General features: G+C 32.0%; 1 protein-coding gene across 1 annotated transcript; it reads right to left on the reverse strand.

The window, feature by feature from the left end:
• Window positions 1-4,283: 4,283 nt before the first annotated feature.
• On the reverse strand, window positions 4,284-6,134 carry LOC112756086 (transcription factor MYB44). Its single transcript, XM_025804513.3, has one exon. The coding sequence runs from the start codon at window positions 5,269-5,271 to the stop codon at window positions 4,510-4,512; it is 762 nt and encodes a 253-aa protein (XP_025660298.1). The 5' UTR covers window positions 5,272-6,134; the 3' UTR covers window positions 4,284-4,509.
• Window positions 6,135-25,754: the final 19,620 nt, after the last annotated feature.

Below are 25,754 nucleotides of genomic sequence, written 5' to 3' on the forward strand. Positions count from 1 at the left end.
TGAACTAATATATCAATACAAAATTCAAAATTGACTCAAGAAACCAAACATTGAGAGTAGCAGATAGATTAGAAATCAAGAAACTTATATTAGTTTTGTTACGAACTTGGAGGAATTGTATGCTTCTTCAACATACACACAATGAAGGCTCAAGAGAGTGTTAGGAAGAGAAACGAATCATTAATGTGGTTCGTAGTGGAACAGACACACGTGCAAATTCAATCTACTAGCTAGCTAGATATGCAAGGGCTATATTTTAAGGAGCAAGGAACCTTCGCCATTCATTCTACAAACATGTGAGAATTGATTAATTGAAGGTTATTGAGAATGGAATCACTTTAATAATAAAGCATACATGATACATGTATGTATATAGCATAGTAAATAAATTAAATAATCAATAGATTAAAGAAGCAGTCCGTAGCAAAAGGTGTACTTGGGAATTGCTATTCTAAGAAAAGATGAAACCTAACTGACACAATAACAATATAATGTTGTTGTGACCCTACCCTATAACATTAATCCCTTTGCATAGGTTCATGTACCTTGTTGGAATCCAATGCCCAGATTAATAATGTTCATCAATAAAGCTAGCCTACCCATATATATACCCACTTCATTGTTTTGGGACCATTTTGTGTTATCAAAATTTTAGGATCTTATTAAGTAAATTTTATTTTATAGAAAATGTAAAAATAAATATTCATTTTAATTTCTTTAATATATTAAAAATTGATTATTCCCTTAATCAATATATCTTTAGCTAGCTAAGTCTAAATTTTAAATGTAATTATACTAATTGATTTACAAAGAGAGATCTGATCTTACGTAATAGACATGCTCCTTGAAAAGAGAAGAGGGGGAGATATGTTTTAAAACTTGCCAAGATCCTAATCACTCAAAATGAGATGAAAATCAATTAAGTTTATTAATTATTACTATACCAAGAGAATATTTATTTATAATTAAATGGGCATGTGATGTAGTACAAGATTGATTAGTTTGAAGTTTGAAGTGTACGCAAGAGGACGGTTGTGAAGTGGAAAAGTTGTACTCGCAAAAGGACGAAATAACGCATGCACCTGACCTTAGGATATGTCCCATATATCATTGTTTATTATTATTTTTTGTTTAAAAATAGAGCAAATTATATTTTTTTTTGTCTCTGAATTATGTTAAAATTTTTAAATATTTTTTAATTTTATTTTATTTTTCAAATTTTTAATTTGTATTAAATATATTCTGACATCTAAATTTTTAAAAAAATTAAGATTAATTCAATAATAACGTATGACAATAATTTGTTTGTGTTAAAGGTTATTTTTATAAAATTATTACTGAATTGATCCAAAATTTTTTAAAAAAATAATCTCAAGAATATATTTAATATAAATAAAAAAATTTTATGATAAAATTAAAATAAAATAAAATAAAATTATTTTTAAAATTTTTAATAAATTTTAAGAAAAAAACTATAATTTACCCGTAAAAATAATAAAATTAAATTTAGATGGAAAAAAAAAAATCAAATCATGAAGTGGTTTGGAGCACGTGTTATTGAGGTCTACAAACTTTAGATGCTCTTAGAATCGTATGTGAATTGTTCTTTCCTGTAATAATAAGATTTTTTTACATTATTAGTGAATCTTGTATTAGAAAAAAAATTATATTATATTATTAATTGCGCGGATATTCAACTGATGGTTTTGTTTGAGTAAATACTTAAAGATTAAATTTAGTCTTTTAAATTTTAACTTATTTAAAATGATTTTAAAATTTTGTTCCATAATTTAATTTGATGATTGATATTTGTGTAATATATACATATAATATTTTCTACTATCGTGACCTAATTTATTCTCTTAGCATGATAAAATTTAGAACAATCTAAAAAGTTAATTAAAAATTAAAAAATTAAACTAAGTAACTAACTATTTTTTTCAATTAAGTGCTACTGAGTACTGACCTAATACAGCTGTTCTTCGTTGAATATGAGGTCCAGTTCTGAAATCTCTTTTTCTCATTTTTTTTCCATTCTTTATTATTATTACTTTTATTTTCACAAACTTCCAAAACTCAAGTCATTCTCATCATTCCATGCACTGCCATTGCCAACGGCCAGTGTTGTATATGGTCGGTATATTTTATTTTAGTAAAATTCTGGATTTGCTTTTAAAATTTCTTAGCAATTTATTTAGTTACTAATATTTGATTATAAAAAATATTAAATATATATTAAAAATTAATTATCAAATTAATTATTATATATTTATATATAAATATATATTATTTAATTTTTTTAATATATATTTTATACAAATAACTGATTTAATAATTAATATTTGAGATGTAATTAATGTAACTATTTTTTTGGTGACTTACTAATGTAATTATTTGATTATTGGTAATTAAATTTTATATTTTAAATTACATGACATATTAGCTAACTAAAATGTTTCGTTTCACAAGTTTAGCAACTAATTGGATTTGTCTCACAGTTCAAAAATTGTAAAAATCAATAAGTAATAAACAAAACCACTTTAAAAGTTGGAAATTAATTTGAGATTTTATTCATTTTGTATTTGTATAGATATTTGTACACAGTATTTGATTTGTAGTGAAAATCAGATGAAGAAATTTTGTTTGATTATAATAGATGTGACAAAAAATCGCAATGAAAATAGTAGTGGGCATTGTAGATAAATATGGTAGTGGGAGAAGTGCGTGTCTATAAGTGAGAGTGAATTTTTTTTAATTTTTAAAATTTTATATTTGTATAAATATTTATATACGATAATTAATTTTAGTGATTGATTTTAATATACACTTAATATGATTGTAAAAAAAAAAAAAACTTTTTGACATGCCCATCGAGTAACTTTAAAGCCCAAACTCGTTAATTCTTTTACAAAATGATCAAAACGGCAGAATTGAGAAAAACTCATTAACAAAAATATTGTTAGTTTTACGAATAAAGTCCTTGATTTTCTAACTGCTAGGATGTTTTTAGTTTTTACTTTGACAGTTACAACTTACAAGTTACCAGCATAGCATACTCAAATCAACTAATTTGGTGTTTGCTTAAAAAAAAAAAAAACTAATTTGTTATTTATTTATTAAATTATAGGGTTTGATGAGACTACTTATGATTTATGTAAAATGTGTCAATCTACCATTCATCGTAGTATTATAATTTATTCAGGTTTGATTCTTTTTTGTTATAAGGGGAATAGAATGGGCCAATGAGTAATAGCTCAAATGGCATAGATTTTCCATACTCAATTAAGAGGTTGCGAGTTTGAGTCTTCTATTTTTTCCAAATTTGTTGCGGGTTCGAAAGTTGATTCTGAAAATAATTTTTTAAGCTAAAATAAATTTTAATAAATATCTAGAATAATATATATAAAAAAATCAACCACTAAAAATAATCACCAATGTAAAATATTTATTAAAATATAAAATATATATTAAAAATAAAATAAATTATATATATATTTATATACAAATATATAATGACTGATTTTAATAACAAATTTTAGTGTATAAATAATATTCTTTTATTAAAAAATATTTTTACAGTGTTTAAAATTTGAACCTGAACAACTTAATTATAATATAAAGAATTTACTAGCTTAAGTAACTTGATATATCTAACTAAATATATGCAAATATTTTGTTTTGAATCAAATTTAAATCCAGCTATCTAGACTGCAACATGCATTAATTTAAAAGATTTTAACCTGAATGCCGTAAGTGAGTTGATGAATGATGAAGCTGGGTATGATTTGAAGTGATTTAAATTTGAGGAAATCAAAATCCAAACTAAATTAACTGATAAAAATGAGGTAGAATTGAGTATAGATAGAGAGTATTGTTTTTCCTTATTTATCACATGCCCTAAATGGGTTGGCAACTTGGCATCACTCAATCTGTCAATCACTTACCCAACAAGTTCCCACCGCCAAGAAACAAAAACCTTCCAACTCTGACCCCACTTTTTTTTATGTTTCTTCTTCCTTCAATTTGCCGAATCCAAACAAAAACAGTTTCTTTTCTTTTTTTTTTTTTGTTTTTAATTTTAAACTTTCTGTCTCCATCACCAACTTGTTTTCCACCAGAATCAGCAATTTTAGTTCAATACACCAATCTCTGACCCACCCCTTCATCATCATCATTTTCATTATGCACGCTCATCACAATCATTTCTCTTCAATTTTTAAATAACGTATGGCGGTTTTATTTATTTATTCATCATATGATATTCATAATTGGCCACGGTATCATTCCTCAGCAAAATGCGCAATTAAAATTGAATCATCACTCAGTTCTATGTTCATTCTGTACACCACCAAAATTATTCCAACTCTTTTTTTTTTGTTTTGCCCTCGAGTGAAGGACTGAAGGGAAATGAAAATGAAAAGTTGAAAACTAATCTAATAACCGTTCGGAAAGAAAGCACAGAAAAAGAAAAAGAAAACTGTTCCTGCTCCAAGGGGCAACACCGTCTTTTTACCTCTCTATTCCGTTTCTAATTCCCATTCGTTTCATAACACCGTTTCGAATCGCTTCCGTCTGCTGCATGCGAACCCCGTTCTCTTCAACCATCGACATGTAATTCCTAACCTCTTTCCTCACCATTTCTTGCATCATCGCCAAGAACTCCGGACTGAACATTTGGGCCGGGTCAGGATCAGGACTAAGCCCAGAACCAAGCCCATCTTTAATCGAATCTGAGCCTGCGCCTGATCCCGATGATCCCGGCAGCGACAAGCTCAGCAACGTTCTTGGATCCGAACCCGGAGCTGACAGAGAGGGAAGCCCCGGATCGCTGAGCTCAGAGCCCGACGGGCTGCTAGGCGTGGTAACGTGGCACGGGCCGACACTGGCGGATCTTTTAAGAGGCTGCGCGTCGGGGTAAACGGCGACGGTGACGGCGTCAGAAGCAGAAGAGCGGCATTTCCTTTTGAGCGTAGAGTTCCAGTGATTCTTGACGGCGTTATCGGTTCTTCCGTTAAGTAACCGGGCTATCGTGGCCCACTTGTTTCCGAACTCAGCGTGGGCTCTGACGATGATATCGTCCTCCTCCGGCGTGAATGCGCGGTGCTCCACCTCCGGTGACAGCTGGTTGCACCACCGCAACCGGCACGACTTGCCGGATCGGCCTGGAATGGACTTGCTGATAATAGTCCAGTTTCTCGGCCCGTGGGCTCCCACCAGCCTCCTCAGCGTCTCGTCCTCCTCCGGGCTCCACGGGCCCTTAACTCGATCCATTGCAATAAGAATAAAATCAAATTCCAACACAAAAGCGAAACAGAGCACCAAGCTCTGTGATTCTTTGAGTCTTATTATAAAGAAAATATGAGACGTTGAAGAACAAATAAATATTTATAAGAGAGAATATTAATAACTAATAAGAGTTCGTTTACTGGGGAAAACGGAAAGATAAGAATAACCGGTTGGGCCGGTGGAAAGTGACCGGTCGTGGCGGTTATTGGAGGCAGTTACTAGGATACAGCTGTCAAACTAACACGCGGTTGGGGTAACGGTTACACGTATGATCACGCTATCGGTGCCTTTATTTAAGACTCGGTTGGTTAGTGTTTAGTAACTGATTAGTACTAACTACTGTTCTGCTTAAACTACTTCAAATTTTCATTCTGTCAAGCGAATTTTATTTATTTATTAATTATTATTTGAATTTAATTTCGATATATGTGTTTAAATATTTATAAATAGTGAATTTGAAATTAGTTATTTTAGCTAATACATCAATACACAATTAATTATAGAACATATTTTAGGTGCATAAAATTAAATTCTTATTATTTTGGTGTTTGAAAGAAGAAACCACTCGCCCACAACTAACAAGTATCTCCCACCCCTTTGATAATGACCGTTTGAGTGGTTAAGCCAACACATATTTATATATTTACATATTAAACATGGGACAAAACGGAGTTGTTTATTTATTTCCAGCTGCATAACAATAAAAATAAAATAATAAATTGATAGATAATACAGCGGGTTGATTGTATACTTTTACGGGCATATTTGAATTAGTAACTAATTCTGACAAGCATTTACGCATGATATTGATTGTTTCATTTGTTTGAGTGATGAAAGAGAATTTATAAGATGTTTAACTGAAATGGCAAAGGGTCATTTCAAAATGAGGCAGGTGATAACGGACAAGAGAGAATAAATGAGGAAATATACTGACGTATAGCTTCAACCTAATTGATTGATTGTTAGAGGTATGTCTTTATTGGTTTGGGCTAACGTATGAATCCATAAATTTTGATTCAATGTAACTATAAAATTGTATTGTTTCCATTTTTTATTTAAGTTTGAAAAGTCATCCATGGGTGGTGTTACTTAGGTAACCTGAGATAGGTGAATTAGAGTTGTAAGATTGGCCCAAACTAGGGGTGCACAGATTCGGCTCGGCCCAATCCCGAACACTTTAGGGGCTAATTTAGTGTGATTTCATCAGGTTTAGGGTCGGGTAAGGGTCTCAAAAATAGACCTGGTCATTATTTCGGGTCGGATCCGGGCCATAGTTCGGAACACCCGAAGTCGGCCCGGTCATCATACACAATTAATATTTTGTGTTATTAGTGATGGATCATGACTATTTTTATGTGGAATTTAAGTATTGTAAACCTTAATATTTTTTGTTATTAGTCATTATAAGACTATAAGTTAATGTTTTATATTTAGAATGCATAAGACTTTAGACTAATGCATAATATTGTGTTATTTGTATTAATTTAAATATTTGGAATTATTAGACAATATTAGTATTGATTGTGGTTTTGCTTTAGTATTGATTGTGGTTATGCTTTAATTTTAAAGAATGGTTGGTTCTTGTTATATTTTTCTAAGTGAATTTTACCATGTTAAATAATGGTTGGAGTCTTGAAAATTTGGATATTTTTACATGCTAGCTTACAAAAAGGTATCAATGTAATGTAATGTTAAGGGCCCGGTTTTCACCCGGTATAATTGTGGCCCGAAAGTGTATTGGTTTCATCGGGTCTAGGGTCGGGTTCGGGTCTAATAAATAGACCCGTTGTATATTTCGAGTCAGGTCTGCGTCACATCAAACCCGACTTCACCGGGCCCATGTGCACCCCTAGCCCAAACGTTAATAGAAGGTGGCCTCCAACTTGTATGTATTCAGAAGCCGTCGTCCGAGTTGTGTGTTTGAAGAATGGGGGGTGGTACCTGCAAAGACATTCCGATGCCTAAATTGGTTAAGCAATTTTAGAATATATTGAAACTTAGTTTTACCTGAGTGTATCAGTGTATTTATAGTGGTGATCCAAGAACCACTGTTGGAGTAGTTCCACTTCTGAAGGTGGATAACTGTCTCTTTATCTTAGGGTTGTTGAAATATTGCTTCTGAAAGTGGATGAGATACTTTAGGGGACAGTTACTTATTTGAATAAGTGTTATCTGCCAGCTCATGTCGAGCCCGACCTCTTTGGGGAAGAGTCTATGTGGAGCCCGACCTCTTTCGAATGAGGTTGGGTAAGTGGTGAAGGTCAATCTTTAGGTTGGGCCTTTTTGACTTACATGAGCCTGGACCATAGTATTGGGCCATGGTATGAACAGTGCACCTACTCGAGTCCGATCTCTTTGCTATGATTTGGATTCGAGTATTAATTAAATTTGGATTCGTTCAAGTCGGAAACCAACGTGATTTTAAAAACCGACGTGATTCCAAATTTCTCAACCGTCGTGTCTAATCAAACGTTGCGTCCATTTGGGGTTTCACATTTACACGTGGGAGCAGTTACATTGGTATCGGCGCATTTCTTTAATGATCGCGTTATTTTACTGTTGTGCCCCTGGCATGTTATAAATACTTTTCCATTTTCTTTCTTTGTTTTCTTTCGTCTTCTCTTTCGAAGTTTTTTTCCTGCACTCTCACTCTTTCTCGTTCAAAAAATCCTTTTGGTCTTTCATTCTCGAGTGCTTCATTATTTTCTGCTGTTGCGACTATCTCTCTTCGATTCTACAGAAAAATGTTAATTCTTATCTACCTTCCTTTATCATTTGTATAGTGCTTTCTTTATTTCTGTTTGGCACGTTTGTACGTTTGAGGAGAATTTCATGCCTTTATCATTCCTTAGTTTGTAATGCGAGGCTTTAGGATTTTTGCATGTTTATTAGATATAGTTGTTGCCGCCTGATGATTCTTTTTCTTATTTGCTTTTGGAAGAAACTGCCTTGTCTTTGAGAACCCTGTTTTTGATGACTTCATTTTTCTTTGTAGGTCTTATCGCTTTTATACCTCTTCCTCCTTTGTCGGAAAAATGTCTTCCCGTATCCTTGAGACCCTTTTGAAATGGGTAGATGATTCTGTGCTTATTGAGAAGCCTTTAGATTTTATTACCGAGTTTCGTACCCATAATAGGATTTGTAGTTTGGAGGCTGACGAGCATAAGTATAAATTAGTGGCCCCAGATCCTGAGGACTGGGTTTGTTCTGGGAGGGTTGCTGATTCCGACCCTCACTTTTTCTTTATGTATGTTAGAAACAAGAGACTAAATTGGAGAAAGAATTTGTATATTATTGAATATATTCAAATTGTCTATTCAAGTTGTCTATTTAAGTTGTCTGGAATGATATAATATAAAAAGGGTATTTATAGGTACTAAGAGAATCGTAATAATAAAGATGTAATCTCCTATAATAAATATTCAGATATACTAAATAATACTAATTGATCCTAATTGATTATAATTATATTCTAACATCCCCTCAAACTCAAGTGGCAACTTGAGTTTGAAAGTTATTTAAAACAACGAAATAAAGAGAAAAAAAACTGCATAAACTGATAAAACAGGTGCAGACGGAACTATCAGAAGGAAGCGCAGATGGAACTGCCGCTAGTCTGAAGGAAGCGCAGATGGAATTGCCGCTAGTCTGAAGGAAGCGCAGACAAAACTGCCACTATATTAAGGAAGTGCAGACGGAACTGCCAGAAAGAAACGCAGACGGAACTGCCACAAGAAAGCACAAACGAAACGCAGACGGAACTGAGAGAACACAAACGGAACTGCCACAAGAGAACGCAGATGGAACTGCCACGAGAGAACGCAAACAAAACTGCCACGAGAGAACGCAGATAGAACTGCCGAAAGAGAGTGAAAACTATATGATTTCTTCATGAAAATAGGTAAGCAGCGGATGACAATGGTGTTTGATCATACGACTCGAAAAAAACACAAGACAGAAAAAATAGGCTAGTCGGTGAGATGAAAAAATATCAAAAGAGTGACAAAAGGGAAAGAAGAATGGCATAGAAAAAATAAAAAAACTACGGTGATTTCACCGCAAGAAAAACAACATATCCTCTTCAAGGAGGATATCATGGCTCTAATACCATGTTAGAAACAAGAGACTAAATTGGAGAAAGAATTTGTATATTATTTAGTGTATTCGAATTGTCTATTCAAGTTGTCAATTTAAGTTGTCTAGAATGATACAATATAAAAAGGGTATTTATAGGTACTAAGAGAATCGTAATAATAAAAACGTAATCTCCTATAATAAATATTCAGATATACTAAATAATACTAATTGATCCTAATTATATTCTAACAATGTACGACTGCCTTTTTTACCCGCTTAGGGGTTTTCTTCCCTTTTTCTGATTTTGAAATGGAGGTCTTATCCCACTGCCGAGTTGTCCCTACCCAGCTTTATCCCAATTCTTGGGGTTTCATGAGGATCTACCAACTTGTAAGCCAAGAGCTTGATTTTCCGACTTCTTCTAAGAATCTTTTTCTATCTCTTCCACCTTACCCGACCTTTTAGTAGGCAAAACACACAACAATGGGTGTCTTTCCGAGCTATTCAGGATCGAAAGGTATTTTCCATTTTTGACGAATCCTTCTACGATTTTAAAAACTTTTTCTTCAAGGTCCAGGCTGTAGAGGGCCACCATCCTTTTTTCTTAGATGAGAATAGCCAGCCCCGATTTTCTCTGTACTGGTTGGAGGCCTCCCCTATTGAAAAATATAGTTTGGATGATTTGGATGAGGTGGAGGAGGCCATTATTGGGTTTTTTCGAGAGGCCTGGGGGAGATCCGAATCTGGACACTAAAAAATTCTTTCTTAGTTCTCCAAGTTTAATCCAATCCGAGCTAGGTAGTTTTGATTTTCTTTGTAGCCATTTTTAACAAGTTCTGATTTGCAACGTGTTTTCCTCCGATTTTGTAAGTTGATTGCCTTTTCGTATATTTTCAGAAATGGTGAAAAGTGGGTCTAGTGCTGCCTATCAAAAGGTCTAGGAAGCCAAGGGGAAGGCTCGTACCCGAGCTGATGCTGCGAAGGTCGAAACTACTGGCGTTCCTCCTCCTCTTCATGACTCGGGGACCTCTTCTCTCCCAATTTTGGTAACCTCTGCCTCTGCTTCTCCTCTTCCTCCTCCTGCCCCTGTCCCCCCAGTTCGACCTCCTTCTGAACCCGAAAAAAAAGAAACGTAAGACCTCGGAGACGGGTTCTTCCCCTTCTAGGGAGGCCAACTTGGACGGTCCGAAATTCGTTCAGAAGCACATCTTTCTTCATAGCCAAATTGCTATGGATGATGCTTCCCTTCGAAATTATCTTCAGATTTTGGTTCGGGGGGGAGTTTGGACTGCTGGAATTTGCACTGCTCTTCTTGACATCTTGGGCAAAATTCCCTTGAGTTCTTTGAGCTCTTTCCAAAAAACTGTGGAGGACCTTCAGGGGACGATTGTCCTGTATCAAAAAGAAGAGAAGAGGCTTCAGGGGGAGAATGTCTGGCTGAAGGAGGAGCTGGCCAAGCTTCAGGAGAGGGAAAAGAAGTTAATGGTCCAGTGATTGTTTCTCCTCCTCGCCCTGAGACCGATTCTGAGCTGAAGACTCGTGGGCAACGTGTTGTTGAGTCTCCTCCTCACGAGGAGCAACAGGAGAGATTCCGGCCGAGTTCTTCTGAAGCTCCGACTCCTGCCGCCAAAGAGATCGCTCCGACCCCTCCGACTTCTGCAGTAGACCGGAGCTCTATTCCCCTTGATGACTCCAATCTTCCTTCTCAGTGATTTCAGTTATTAGCGCCTGGCTTGTGGGCCTTTTTTTTGAACAATTTATTTTATGTGATTGTGTGGTGTTGGTTTCTGACATATTGATCCTTAATAGGATCATTAACAAAAAGGTATTTGTTTTCTTGGTCTTTTTTTGGATAAGGGCCTTTAACAAAATATTTTGATTATGCATATTTTGTGGATTGTTTTGACGCTTTTGTCTTCTTGAGGTTTTAAAACCGTTTGCGAAAAAAACTTTTGTCGTGTGGGTTGTTTTGTCTAAGTTAAACAATTTCATTTGCTAAAAAAACTCTTTTTTGAAAATTTGAGAAAGCCTTCGCTTCTACCCTTGGGATTTTCCTATCTCTTTTGTATTCCTTACATATTCAATTCTTGCTTATTGAATTGTTTTCGTGACTTAGGTTATTTTTGCGATGCATTTCGATTTTCTCTCGGATTTTTCGACTAGTAAGTCGTTTAGTGGTATTGTTCCCGAGTTATCATGATCGTCTTTGTAACCTCTTTATACCGACTTGTACCTCGTCGTTTTATCCTGCCGGTCACTTAGGTCGGTCATGGAATTTTTACGCTTTTTCGAGCTTAAATCGGTGCGTTTCATAGAATAATGATGACAATAATAGAATTATAAAGAGGTAGAATAAAATCTTTATTTATTGATGGAGGTAAATTTTATAAAATTTAACTTAGCTACTAAGGGATTTCAAGACTATTAACCCTTAGTCCCCACTTTGATGCCTCGTTAAAATCCCCTTTAGGAAAACCCTCTTTGCGAAAAAATCATGAAGTCGGAAAAAAGAGTACATCTGGAAATGGAGTTCACTTCTAGCTATAATACCTCCTCATGTTGCAAGCATGCCACGATCTTGGGAGCTCGGCTCCACTCAAGTCAGATACCTTATAATATCCCTCACCCGTTGGAGTAGTTCCACTTCTGAAGGTGGATAACTGTCCCTTTATCTTAGGGTTATTGAGATATTTCTTCTGGAAGTGGATGAGAGACTTTGGCGGACAGTTACTTATTTGAATAAGTGTTATCTGCCAACTCATGTGGAGCCCGACCTCTTTGGGGAGGAGCCTATGTGGAGCCCGACCTCTTTCGAATGAAGTTGGATAAGTGGTGAAGGCCAATCTTTAAGTTGAATCTTTTTGACTTACTTGGACCTAGACCATCGTATTGAGTCAGGGTATGAACAAGTAGTATATACTATATAGATCGTTGGTGGCTTTAATTTCATGCAACTCATTCAATTCATTTAATTTGTTTATGACCATTGAGTTTGAAAACTAATTACTTGAATTAGCATGGTATCACTGGATATTTGTGTAAAATACTTTTATAATACATGAAAATTAATTTTTTATATTTATAGTTATAAATTTAATTTTAATATATTATTCGTATAAAATAATTATATTCATGTATTTAGTTATATAATGTCATATAAGTAAAAATAGGGTAAAGTATACTTTTTGTCCTTAAAGTTTAATAAAAGTTTCAAAAATACCCCTAAGTTTTATTTTGTTTCAATTTTGTCCCAGAAGTTTTCGATTTGCATCAAATATATCCTTGACAGCTAAATTTTTTAAAAAATTTAAGATCAATCTAACAATAATACATGAAAATTATGCTTGATTTGCTTATATTGGGGGTTGTTCTTATGAAATTGTTGTTAAATTGGTCTTAAATATTTTGAAAAATTAGTCGACAGGGGTATATTTGATGTAAATCGAAAACTTTTGGGACAAAATTGAAACAAAATAAAACCTAGGGGTATTTTTGAAACTTTTGTGAAACTTCAGGGACAAAAAATATACTTTACCCGTAAAAATAATATTTTTTTATATTAATCACATAAATAATTATTTAAAAGAACAGATGTAATTGAATCACTGATAAATCTGTTAGAACAATCAATTTCTAAAGCAATTTCCAAAATCAATAGTAAAATACAAGCAGCAATATCAACAATCTTTAATGTATGAAACAATAAGAGATGAGCAAGAGAGGCTCCACTAACACAGTATAATTTTTGGCATTCCTCTTTTGTCCTCTTGCCTCTCTTTTAAATCAACCATCCACTAAGTTGTTATAACTAAGTCGCTAATAAAATTATTTTTCTGTAATGCACCCACTAAATTTCATAATCTTTTATCTATGCCGGTTGTTTCTTTATTATAGTACTCTTCTACTCTGATGTTTGGTCATTTGGTCTAATTGAGTTACTGTTTAGAATAATCGAGTTCATATTAATGATTGTGTAAAATATTTTACACTGTCAATACATTAAAATTAAACTCTTACGATAAATTAATAATAAAAAAAAGCTAATAAAATAAGCATTAGATTTATGACAAAAACCAAAGTCAAGAATTTGGCAGGGAATGAAATTGTATAATTTTCTAGGTTTTAAAAAATTAAATTAAAATTTCTTTTACCTTTCCCTCGAAATCTCTCCATCTACATTTCTTGCTGCTTCGTGATTTTTAGTGTTTTTTGTTTTTTCATGCGCGATTTCTAGTGTTTGTTAATTATCTTCTATAACCCATTATAGGTATGGGCTGGGTTGGCATACATTAAATGGGTTTCCTCTTTAGATCGTAGCCCAATATACCTTATAATTGATCCAATTATAACAAAAAAAATTATAAACACAGAATATAGATCTCTCAACTGATTTCTCCCAAAAAAAAAAAATCTTGACCTAGAAATTAAAACAAAAAACACAGTTTTCCTTCCGTTTTAGGCTTTTTGCTCCAAGACACCGCGCAATTATGCCCATAACTTTTCTTATGATGGTGCCTCTTCGTGATTTGTCATATATTATCAAAGATTTCCCTACAAACCATATTTAGTTAATTGGTTTAGGAGAAGTATGGAAACAAGTAAACAACTCTTCTACAAGCCAATATAAGTTAATTTTATTATAATTTAAATTTTATAAATAAATTTAAATTTAAATTTTTTTATATTTATTCTAATTAATTATATTTATAATACATAATAAATATAATCCATAAAAAATTTAATCTCTTTCTATTCTAAAAACAGTTAAATTAAAATGCATAATTTTCTATTCTAGTAAAGATATACATGAGAGTACTTTTGGAGTACTGTATTTATATTTAAATTATAAAAATATTATTAATATTATATTAATATTTTTGAAAACAATGACAATAATTGTCAATTTGTCATGGAACCAAAAAATCATAATAGTAGAGACAAAAACATGCATTTCGGTAAATAAAGTTCAAAAATAAATTTTAAAAAAATAAATATTTTTTATAATTTATATTAAAAAAAATTCTATTTTTGTAGGTTAACTCCCTCACGCATATTCATAATCTCTTCTGTCAACATTACGAGATTTTGTTGTCCAGTATAAAGCTTACAAATGAGATTTGTTGGCACGAGAAAAAGTTTAGATAGTAATCTTCTAATTTTGCTAATTAATTTATAATTTTTCCCTTATTTTTGTAGTCTTATTTTATTTATTTTTATGTTCAACTATCATCGCTTAACCGCATTCTTTGTGAAAGGAATACATATTTAATATATCGAAATTTGCTGGATCATCTCCTTTATAGAAATATATATTAATATTATATTAATAATATTTCTATAATTTAAATATAAATACGACACTCTAAGAATATTCTTATGTATATTTTTACTAGAATAAAAAAATATACATTTAAAAGATTATTAATATAATATTTTTATAATATTAATATAGGAGTACTTTTGGAGTACCATATTTATATTTAAATTATAAAAATATTATTAATATGTATTTCTATGAAAAAGATGATCGAGTAAAAGAAAAAAAAAAAAAAAAAAACTAACCGTTTTTTAATATATTAAATCTCTATTCCTTCCACAAAAAATGCGGTTAAGCGATGATAGCTGAACATAACAAAAAAATTCTGACGCTCCTCCCAACAAATTTCATTGTAAGCTTTATATTAGGCAACAAAATTTCATAACGGTGAAGGAAGAGATTATGAATATCCATGAGAAAGTTAACCTACAAAAATAAGATTTTTTTTAATATAAATTATAAAAAATATTTATTTTTTTTAAAATCTATTTCTGAACTTTATTTATTGAAATGTTAGTTTTTGTCTCAACTATTATAATTTTTTGGGTCTATGACAATCATTATTATCGTCTCCAAAATTATTAATATAATATTAATATAATATTAATATTATTTCTATAATTTAAGTATAAATACGGTACTCCAAAAGTACTCTTATATATATTTTTACTATGATAGAAAATTATGTATTTTAATTTGTCAGGATCATAAATTATATTTTTTATTTTTTATTTTTTTAAAAATATATAATTAATAATTATTAATTGAAGTTGTTTAACTGTATTTTTTCTAATAATATTGATCTTATTCCTACTTAGATCCATTGATAAGTGGTCCAAGGTTTTAAATGCTCTCATATGAACTTAACGAGGGATTTTTGATGCAATAAGAAGAATAAAAATTAACCTATTCACATATGACATACCTACTAATTTTGACATAAAAGTTTCTAAACTTTCATTTTTTTTTTTGTATTCCTCAACTTAAAACTTTTTTTTTGTATTGAAATGGGACTAAAGTCCAAAGAAGAGAAAACTAATTACAAATTGCCATGAAGGAGCCACAAAGTTTTTAGCCCACTTCGCTCCAGGCCCAATCACTTCAACCAATCTAGGACAACCATTTCAGAATGGGACTCTGAGTTCGTGGGAGTTGGAATTTAAAATTTGGGTAGGGTATTTTGGGCTTAGCCCAAGGGAAAATATTTTTTCTCAAAAACAGATTTAATAAAATACAAAAAAAAAAAATTTAACATCGTAATGTAAGCCTGTAAGGTATCTGGCACAAGTGAGAAGAGAAAGGAAAAGTAATAAACTTGAGTAGTGAAAATCTGGAGAGAGAGATTTTTATAGTGCCTAAGAAGAATAAAATTAGTTACGACTTTAGCTTGTATTTATAGCTGATTAGAGTGCCAGCTGTCATAATTACCTAAACTAAAACTATAACTAACTTAACTATCTATAAATTTGTCCTTTAAACTCTAATACTTTTATCATGTAGAAAATGTATTCAAACCACCTTGTTCAGCATATTAAGAAAAAAAATGGCACCCACCCAATTCTTGGCATTTAATTGAATTGTACAGCATGAGAAATTAAATATTTTCTTTAGGAAGACAAACAAATATCAAATTAAGGCTTAGTTAGTGAAAAAAACAAAGAATTGAATTAAGAAACTCGATTTGTTGGCTTTATACACAAGCATGCACATTCTGTAATAGTTGTGATTATTATTTTCAGCGGAATGATTATGTTTTCCGCTCTTTAAAAGGTATAAACCATCAGTTATCCAAAGATTAGAAGCCAACGACTAATCCTAGTTATGAAAACTATTGCACACACGTTGTTTGGCTGCCTCTAAATATTGGACTTAAAATAATCCGAACAATTATCACTTGTGTTAGACCTCATGAATGGAGAATGAATAGCTGATTATTACATATATTTTAATCATAAATAAATTAAACCATTTGAGAAGTCCTCCAGTATTTTCAGTAGAAAGCAAACCACACACAAAAATTAGTTTTGCTAGTTCAATCATTCTGTTCTTTTATTTATATACGTAAGAAAAGACCTTGTTATTATCTATTGTTTTTGCATTTTTGCGGCCATAGCTTTGGCTCAACCTGTAGATTCTGATACATAATAAGGATGTACAACAAATACAGAGGATGTGAGAAAGAATGATAAAATTTATGTGGGTTCCGCTAGTTTTTATTTGAATAAAATATTTGTTCACCACCAAACATGTTTAGTCCCTGCATACTATGTAGATTAGTAATCTATATGTGAATATTGGCCTTAGCTCAAACCTTGGTCTAATGTTGTGCTTTACCAGACCATAGTGACTAAACATTTTTATTTGAAGGCACTCATTGGTGCTGAATAAGAAGGGAGGGAGGGGGCATGGAGTCATATTTTTGTTTCTCGTATTTTTTTTTTACTTCTTTTAAAAAAGTTTAAAGAACCAACTACAATTTAAGTCGACTTAAGTCAATTTTTTGTATTTTTAGTTTTGATTCGAAAAATTAAGATAGTGGAAGGTTGTTTTTTCTTTTTTATAATAGACTTCTTGTTTTTTCAACTAGTTAATTATAGTTGACTACCTTCCTATTTAGTTCCCTAATAAAATCGTTTTTTTATATATATTGAAAAGTTAAGTTACTAAATTAGTTAATATATTTATTTATATACATATATTATTAAAAAATATTTTTAATATATATTTTATATAAATAATTATTTTAATAATTAATTTTTAGTGTTTATATATATATATATAAAGATTAACTTAATTTAAGTTGAGGGTTAACATATATTGACAAATGTGTTTTGAGCGTCAAAAACTAACATAACGATTATTTCATTCACAGTTTGTATCATTCAAAACAGAAAATATAGAAAAACCTAGCTACTCATACATAATTCCACATCACTACATAATATATGCTATCGTCTTAATTATTTGAACACAAAGGATGTATATTAAGCAACAAAAAAATGGCATCTCCATAAAAAACAATAAAACATACGTGATATATATTTTATATTTATTTTTAATTTTTACCTATTATATTATACACAATAAAACACTAAATATTAACTACATAATAATTTTTTTGGCATTGTCATTAATATTATTGTGAATTAGAATTTTATTAGAAGGTATTTATTATCATCGTTATTTTAATATTTATTGTCTTATGTAAAAAAATTGTATTTGTTTGACTTATTTACCCAAATGCTACAACTTTAAAACAAGTACTTCTATAACTAAAATTCAAACACAAAATAATTTATTTATAAACTATTATTAATAAAATTCTTATATTTTAAGTTATTTTTTCAAAAGATTTTATTTAAATTATTTACCCAAATTAGACCGAATCAACATTAATATTTTGTTTTAAATGTTTTATTTATTTATTTTTGCTACACTAGTCCGTGGCAGAAAGTAAGGATGGCAACACGATTCGAATTCGCCGTACCACTCGTCCCTTTCCGTTCGGAGCGGGTAATTATTCACCCCGCACCGAAGTAGATTTTCAGCAGGACGAGACAGACTGGATTTATATATATATATATATAAAAAATAATTAATAAAATAATTAATAAATTATATCATATTTAAAATTTTATTTTAATTTATATAATGTATGTAATGATGGTTATATAAATTTTAAAATTTTATTTTATTTATTAGATTTTAATAATAATAAAGACAGATAGGAACAGAACAGGGCAGGTGCCCGTGCAAGCAGGCAGGAAGCTGCTTAATACAAAAAAAGAAAATTCCTTTACTTTTGCTTACACTTTAATAACACAACAACACTTGATCAACAAAAAATCATCACCATAATAACAGAGATAGATTTATAGTCGTTTCCTTGATCAATGGATCCTGGAACCAAACCCGTGGTGGTAGTCAAGTGTAGACATCAAATCTTGAATCTTTTACAAAGAATACAAATTAAACCCAATATCATTCGGATAATGACATTATTCCAATTAAAGGGGCCTTTTACAAGTCAAAAATTACGTTTGACACATTTATCCAGTTCTAACACATAGTATATATTACGCCATTAATAGCACATGAAACAAATAACATTAAAAGATCAGTCTCAAGTACTATTATACCATTCAAGGAAGCAGCATGCACAGAAACAATACCTGCAGACTTTGTGTTTGATTCTGTGAGTTTGGAGAAAGAAGGGTTGATATTTATAGCTTTAGTTGACCAATATAATAGTATATTAAAAAATTTTATATTATCTTTTAATTTAAATTATAAGATATTAATAAAACAATAAAAAATATAATGTTAGTTTAGATATAAACATCTTTCACTAGTTTTAAATAGGAATGGCAAATTCTGTATTTGTCGGGGATCAGGGACTTCACAAATATCTGCAAAATTTTTTTCTTTTACTATTATAATTTTTTGGATATATAGCAATTATTATCATCGTCTCCAAAAATATACAGATATACTGGAATAAGTCATATTTAACAAAAAAAAATTTAATTATAAATTAAAAAAATAACTATTTCCCAAAAATAAAATACGACTTATTTCTGTGTACTCTTATGTATTTTGGAGACGATGATAATGCTTATCATTGTTAACTTTTCAAACTCAATTTGATGTATTTAGAGTGGAATTTGTCGGAGAATAAGGTGAATTTGCTCATTTTTATAGAGTTAGCTGTGGAGTGTGCTGAACTTGCCCAAATACAGAAAAAAAAAATGTACATTTCGATAAATAAAGCTCAGAAATGAATTTTGAAAAAATAAATATTTTTTATAATTTATATTAAAAAAAATCCTACAAAAATATGTATATATATATATAGGTGGATAAATTAAAATACTATTTGTATAAATAGATGTAAATCATGTACCTTAAAATATATGTAAATCATGTACTGTTTGATAGCTAGAAATATTTTATTGGATGAAAAATGCTTTCCCTATAAAACTCTATTCTCTCATGACTCTATCTCTATCTTCCTCTAATACTAACAGTGCAGGAAAGAATTACATCTCAGCCACCTATGGTAAGTACCTTTTTCTCTTTGCAATCTACTACTAGTCATTCATCAAATTCTACTACTTTGTCTATGTCTGTTTCAGAATTTGCTACGCTTTCTACACCTCATTCACCTACATCTTCACTTAATTCTATTTTAAGGGAAAAAAAAAAAAAGAAACATGCTTTTTTTTATCCAACCCTGTTTTTACTGTAATTATTGGCTCAACATACTTTACTATTCAGAATAACTTCACATCGAAGAGGATTGAGAAGAGTAATTTGCATCAAGGACTATACATTTTAAAGGCATCATCCCCAACTAATTGCTCAAAGTCGCTGACATCACCAAATCTTTCAAGTTCTGATTCTAGTCATATTTCAATAAATTTGTGCAACTCACAATTGTGGCACACTTGCTTAGGTCATGTTTTATCTAAAATTCTGCATCATTTAAATAATACTCTTTATTTACAAAATAAAGCTAATTGCAGTGGTTGTGAGATATATCCACTTGCGAAATTTCAAAAATTTACTTTTGATTCCCGCAATAATTTATCTTTAAATTTTTTTGATTTTGTTCATTGTAATGTATGGGGACTTTACCAAGTTTCAACTTATAATGGAAAGATTTTTCTTGACTATTGTTGATGATGCCACAAGATTTTGTTGGATTTATTTACTGACTAATAAATCAGATGCTACAACTTGTTTAAAGAATTTATATTTCTTAATAGAAACTCAGTTTAGCATCAAGATTAAGTGTTTCAGGTGGGACAATGCAAAAGAACTTGCTGTTGAGTCTGCAGCAAAATTTTGACTTCTAATAGCTACAAAGTAATATGAAATTGAACACTACTCACAATAATGCACTCGCTATATAATTACTAAAGAGAAAAGGAAATAAAATAAAATAATAATAATAATATGAAAAGAAGATGTGAATGTAGTTGTTATTGTTGATGATTATTGAATTGAAATTCTACAAACGTTTATATAGTGGTTATATGCTATAATTTCAACGGATAGAAATAAAACTTTCCTATAATAACTCTTAGCCTTCCTTTTCTTTCTCCCTCACACCTCTCAAGGCATAAGATTATTGCAGCCCGTGCCTCAAGATCTAATTCTTCTCAATCCTCATCTTTCATTCCTTCTGACTTTTTCTCTTTTCCTGCTAGTGCCTTGTGTAACTTTTGTGATATAAGCAGATTTTTCATCTGCATCCTCTAATAGGAAAAATCATTTTTCCCATTGAATTTCTCGATTTCATATTTGTCTACTTTGACATTACTACTAGTTGAAGCCATTATATTCAAAATTGAATTTTACCACTCAAATAATGAATAATATAACGTTGGCTCTGATACCAATTGTTGAGTCTGCAGCGGAATTTTGACTTTTAATAGCTACAAAGTAATATGAAATTGAATACTACTCACAATAATGCACTTGCTATATAATTACTAAAGAGAAAAGGAAATAAAATAAAATAATAATAATAATATGAAAAGAAGATGTGAATGTAGTTGTTATTGTTGATAATTATTGAATTGAAATTCTACAAACGTTTATATAGTGGTTATATGCTATAATTTCAACGGATAGAAATAAAACTTTCATATAATAACTCTTAGCCTTCCTTTTCTTAGCCTTCATTTTCTTTCTCTCTCCCTCACACTTGCACTCAAAGATTTCTTGAAGCAAAAGGGAGCTCTCTACCAATTTTCTTGTCCATATAGACCATAGCAAAATGCCGTGGTAGAACGAAAACACCAACACCTTCTTAATGTGGCTCGAGCTCTCTACTTTCAAGCTAAACTGCTCGTGTCTTTTTGGGGAGAGTGCATCACCACTGCTGCCTTTCTCATTAATAGAACCCCAAGTCCCTTACTAAACCTGAAGTCTCCATTCGAACTACTATTCAACAAAGCTCCCAACTATGATGGTTTAAGAAATTTTGGTTGTTTAGTCTATGCAGCAACTAATTCGAGTTTCAGAACCAAATTCTGTCTCAGGGCAGTTCCATCAATCTTCCTTGGCTATCCCCTTGGATACAAGGGTTACAAACTATACAACCTTGAGACCAAACAGTTTTTTGTCTCCAGAGATGTGATCTTCCATGAACATGTCATGCCCTTTAGCAATTCCCCACACCTCCAACTCCATAAAGACTTGTTTGCCGATTTTGCCTTACCTACCCCAGCACAAGACCCTACACCCCAAGATTCCTCTCCAATTCCAATGCCTACCCAACGTTCCATGGCACCAGCTACTACTTCCAACATTCCTTCAATTCCACCCCCGCCCCGGAAATCCTCCAGAACCCATCACCTTCCACCATACCTTACTGACTATGTATGCCTTACCAACACGCCCTATCCTCTTATTCTAAGCCGTAAAGAAGAGGTGGCGAGGTATTACGACATCTAAAAGTAAAATATGTACATAAATATAGTTGAAAGAATTTACAATTAGGATCTTTGAAGAAAAAGCTAAGCAAAAGCGAAAACAGAAAATCATGTCATACTCGCAAGGTTAATCGTAAAACGGATAGGAAAGATCGAAAGAAGGCTAAAAACATAATATTCAGAACAGAGTTCCATAATACAGATATCAAGCTCCAGACTCGACCTGCGAAGCTAAGGCCGGCCAAAATATGTAATTATGTATATTTATACAACCCAAAATACAAATCAAACTACAGAATAAATATCTATTTCTCCAAGTCAACCTTTAGGAGGGCCAAAATACAAAATATACATACGGAGATTCTATATACATATATACATAGTCTAAAACATAATATAACAACTCAAAAGACAGTTATTCGCTTGTAAGGATGGTCTCCAAATGCTCAACAAGATGCCTCTCGATCTGCATCTGGAAAACAACAGAAATATGTATAAAATGAAAACCAGAGGTTCTCAGTATGATAAAAGTACCCACGTAGTTAATATATATAAAAAATCTCGAAAAAACTAGAAGCATACCTAGAACTCCGACAATTATAACAGAAAATATATATAGAATGAGGGATAATTATACTATTAATTAATAAGAACACTTGTAAACAAGTTAATCTATGTATAGAAATCGAAAGAGCTGCATATGTTTTATAAGATTCAAAAAGTAATTTTAGTTTTTAATGAAGAGAATAAAATAATAAATTTTTTTATAGATAATTTTGTGTTATTAATAAAAATCTTTTTTCATACTTTATATCTTCATCAATCGTCTTAATGTATTCAAAAATTTATTTGTCTAAAATATATTTTTTGGATTGAATTCATTATTTGTATTCAATAATAATTTTGAATCAAGTTCGAAACACGTCTCAAACAGACTCAATCCAGATTAAAATTATAGTTTTGTGATTAAAATGTAAATTTTATATTTTAATTGATCATTCTAAATATAATTTTTTTTAAATAAGATAGTTGTATTAATTAATTAGTTACTAGGGATTTAGGAAGGCTCAATACATTTAGATGGACTAATGGCCTGTTTAAAAAGCTTTAAAAATTATTTTTTTTAATTTTTAATTTTTGAATAGTAGTAATATTAATATTTGATATAATTTTTAAAAAGTTATTTAAGTGCTTAATAAAAGTTAAAAAAATAACTTTTTTTTATAATAATTATTTTATCACATTTTTTTAAAATAAATATTTTAAAAACTAAAAAATTAAAATACAAAATAATTTATTTATAAATTATTTTTAATATAAATATTTATATTATTTAAGCCATTTTTAAAAACGAGTTTAATTAAGCTCAGCCTCTCTCACTGTCGAATCACTGCCCCAGTGCCCCAGCGCCACCTTCTTCTAACTGAAACGTCTGCATCAAACAGGAAAAGCCAATAATGCCCCTTTGGTTGTCTTTGTTACCGGCGGATATATCGGTATCCGCTATCTCGTCCACCGTGGCCGCCGCCACGGTCACTGCCGCAACCTTCTTCTTAATCTGCAAGTCTCACCTCATAACACTCCATCAAGAACAACCGAAACGCAATCCACGTGGCAAGATCCTGTTCGTTTCGCGACTCGGATATTCAACTGCAGAAGCCCTAGCGGAGCGCCTCCGCAATTTGTTAGAGTCGAAAGGCCTCGTTTTGGAGGTCGTAGATGCTCGGAATTATGATCCCGAAGACCTACCCAAGGAGAACCTCATCCTCCTCGTTGATTCAACTTCGAATTTTTGGTACCAACCTCCCGAACCACCTGAACTACTGGCCTTAGACGACAGCAAAGGAGCAAAGGACTTCGCCAGTTGGCTCATGCATAACGCGGAGAGCTTTGGGATCGGAGCGGTTGTTGTGAAGGCTTGCATATTCACTGCATTTGTCGTGGGCAAAAGGGATGGTAAGAATTTGATGGCTAAGGCCGCCAATCATTTTAGGGATTTGGATCACGTTCAATACTATGATCATCTTGAAGAGTGGTGGGGAAGTGTTGTTGCGACGGTTTCGGGAGATACGGTTGCTGATGGCATGTGCGGGGAATCTGAACCTGAGGTCAGTTTATAACTATGACGTTTTAATTTCTTATCTAATTTTATTCTAAACACTATGATTGTTGTTCTAATTCTAGGATGATGTTGGTTGTTCTGATCCAAAAAGCATATATATGTTGGTGGAAAATGTGGATGTAGTAGATAGAAAAAGAACCTTCAGGCGCAGGATGTTAACTATCACTGAGGCCAACTTTATCAAGCATGGAAGTGTTGATCTTGAAGATGGAGGTCCTGTGACTGCCCAATGGCCTGTTGGAGATGATCTAATAATGGATTCCAACTTACCAACTTTTCAAGGATTTTGTTCCCTTGGTGGCAGCTTGTTCATTGCTGGTGGTATCATGTGTAACAATGGATCAAAATTTGAATTTGAGCTAGAATTGGAACATTTTTTCCCTGCAAAAATGTGGTGCCTCAAGTATGATGGTTCGACCTGGATTTGGAGTTTATGCGGAAGCATGATCGACTACCGAATGAATCCCATAGTAGTCCCATACCATCGCAACTTGTACATCTTTGGGGGTGATACTAAAGATTGGGTTGAAATCTACAATTCACAATCAGAGTCATGGGAAAAAAGGGAAGTGCCTAGGGAAGCGCCCCATGTGGACTTTTGGTCGAGTTCTAAATCTTACTTTTTGTGGGAGGACAGAACAAAGCCTCCTAAGAAAACCCTCATTATGCTTTATGTTTATTATGGTAAGTATCAGGAACTCATCTCATATGACATCGAGGCCAACCTTTGGAGTGGATACCTTCCCTGCGATTTCCCGCCAATTCGTGATTCTTGTCCTAGGAAACTAATTCGTTTGGCATGCAGTAATTATCTCCTCATTGTTGACTCTGCCGCTATGTGGTACATTTATGACTTTTCTAAGAAGAAACTCATGGCAGATGTGCACGTGAATGGATTGGAAAAGCTGACGGGACGGGTTTCGTATGTTTTTTGTTGCCACTACACCAGCGAGGAAAGTCTGATTTATGTCTTCATGGAACCAGATGAAAAGGTTGTTGAGGAATATGGTGGTGATCCTGACTTTGTTCCTTATGCTAGAGTCAAGCTCCAAACAAGTGGTAATTTTTCTACCAAGGTTGAATCCAAGGGTAATCTTAAAGTTGGTCCCTATAGCAAACTCTATATGTAAGCATGAACCTTTCTCTGCTTTCTTTGTTTATAATTACTGTGCTGTTTGAAACTTGCTCACTCAATCCATTGAGCTTCATTGTACAGGTTTGCTGTTGGAGACCAAGACATTGAATTAAAGGGAGGATTGTAGCTTAGTTTTGTGCATCATACTGGTGTGGTGGACATTATATTAATAGGAATATGTTTTCTTGAACAGAGATATTCCTTTATATTCATTGTAGCTTAGGTTTGCGTAGAGATCTTCATTCTGGACTGGTGAGTTTGTTGCATTAGAAACTAATAATTAGAGATTTCTTGCTTTTAAGATCATATAGGAATTTTCTTCAATGTTAAATTAGATATGTACAAATTACAAAAGTTGGCTCTGCTAAGATTTTA

The sequence above is a fragment of the Arachis hypogaea genome, chromosome 6 (assembly GCF_003086295.3).
Source record: "Arachis hypogaea cultivar Tifrunner chromosome 6, arahy.Tifrunner.gnm2.J5K5, whole genome shotgun sequence".
Classification (NCBI taxonomy): domain Eukaryota; kingdom Viridiplantae; phylum Streptophyta; class Magnoliopsida; order Fabales; family Fabaceae; genus Arachis; species Arachis hypogaea.

What these genes read in the sequence shown, in the direction of transcription:
- LOC112756086 (XM_025804513.3), bottom strand. Translation starts at nt 5,271, where the DNA reads ATGGATCGAGTTAAGGGCCCGTGGAGCCCGGAGGAGGACGAGACGCTG.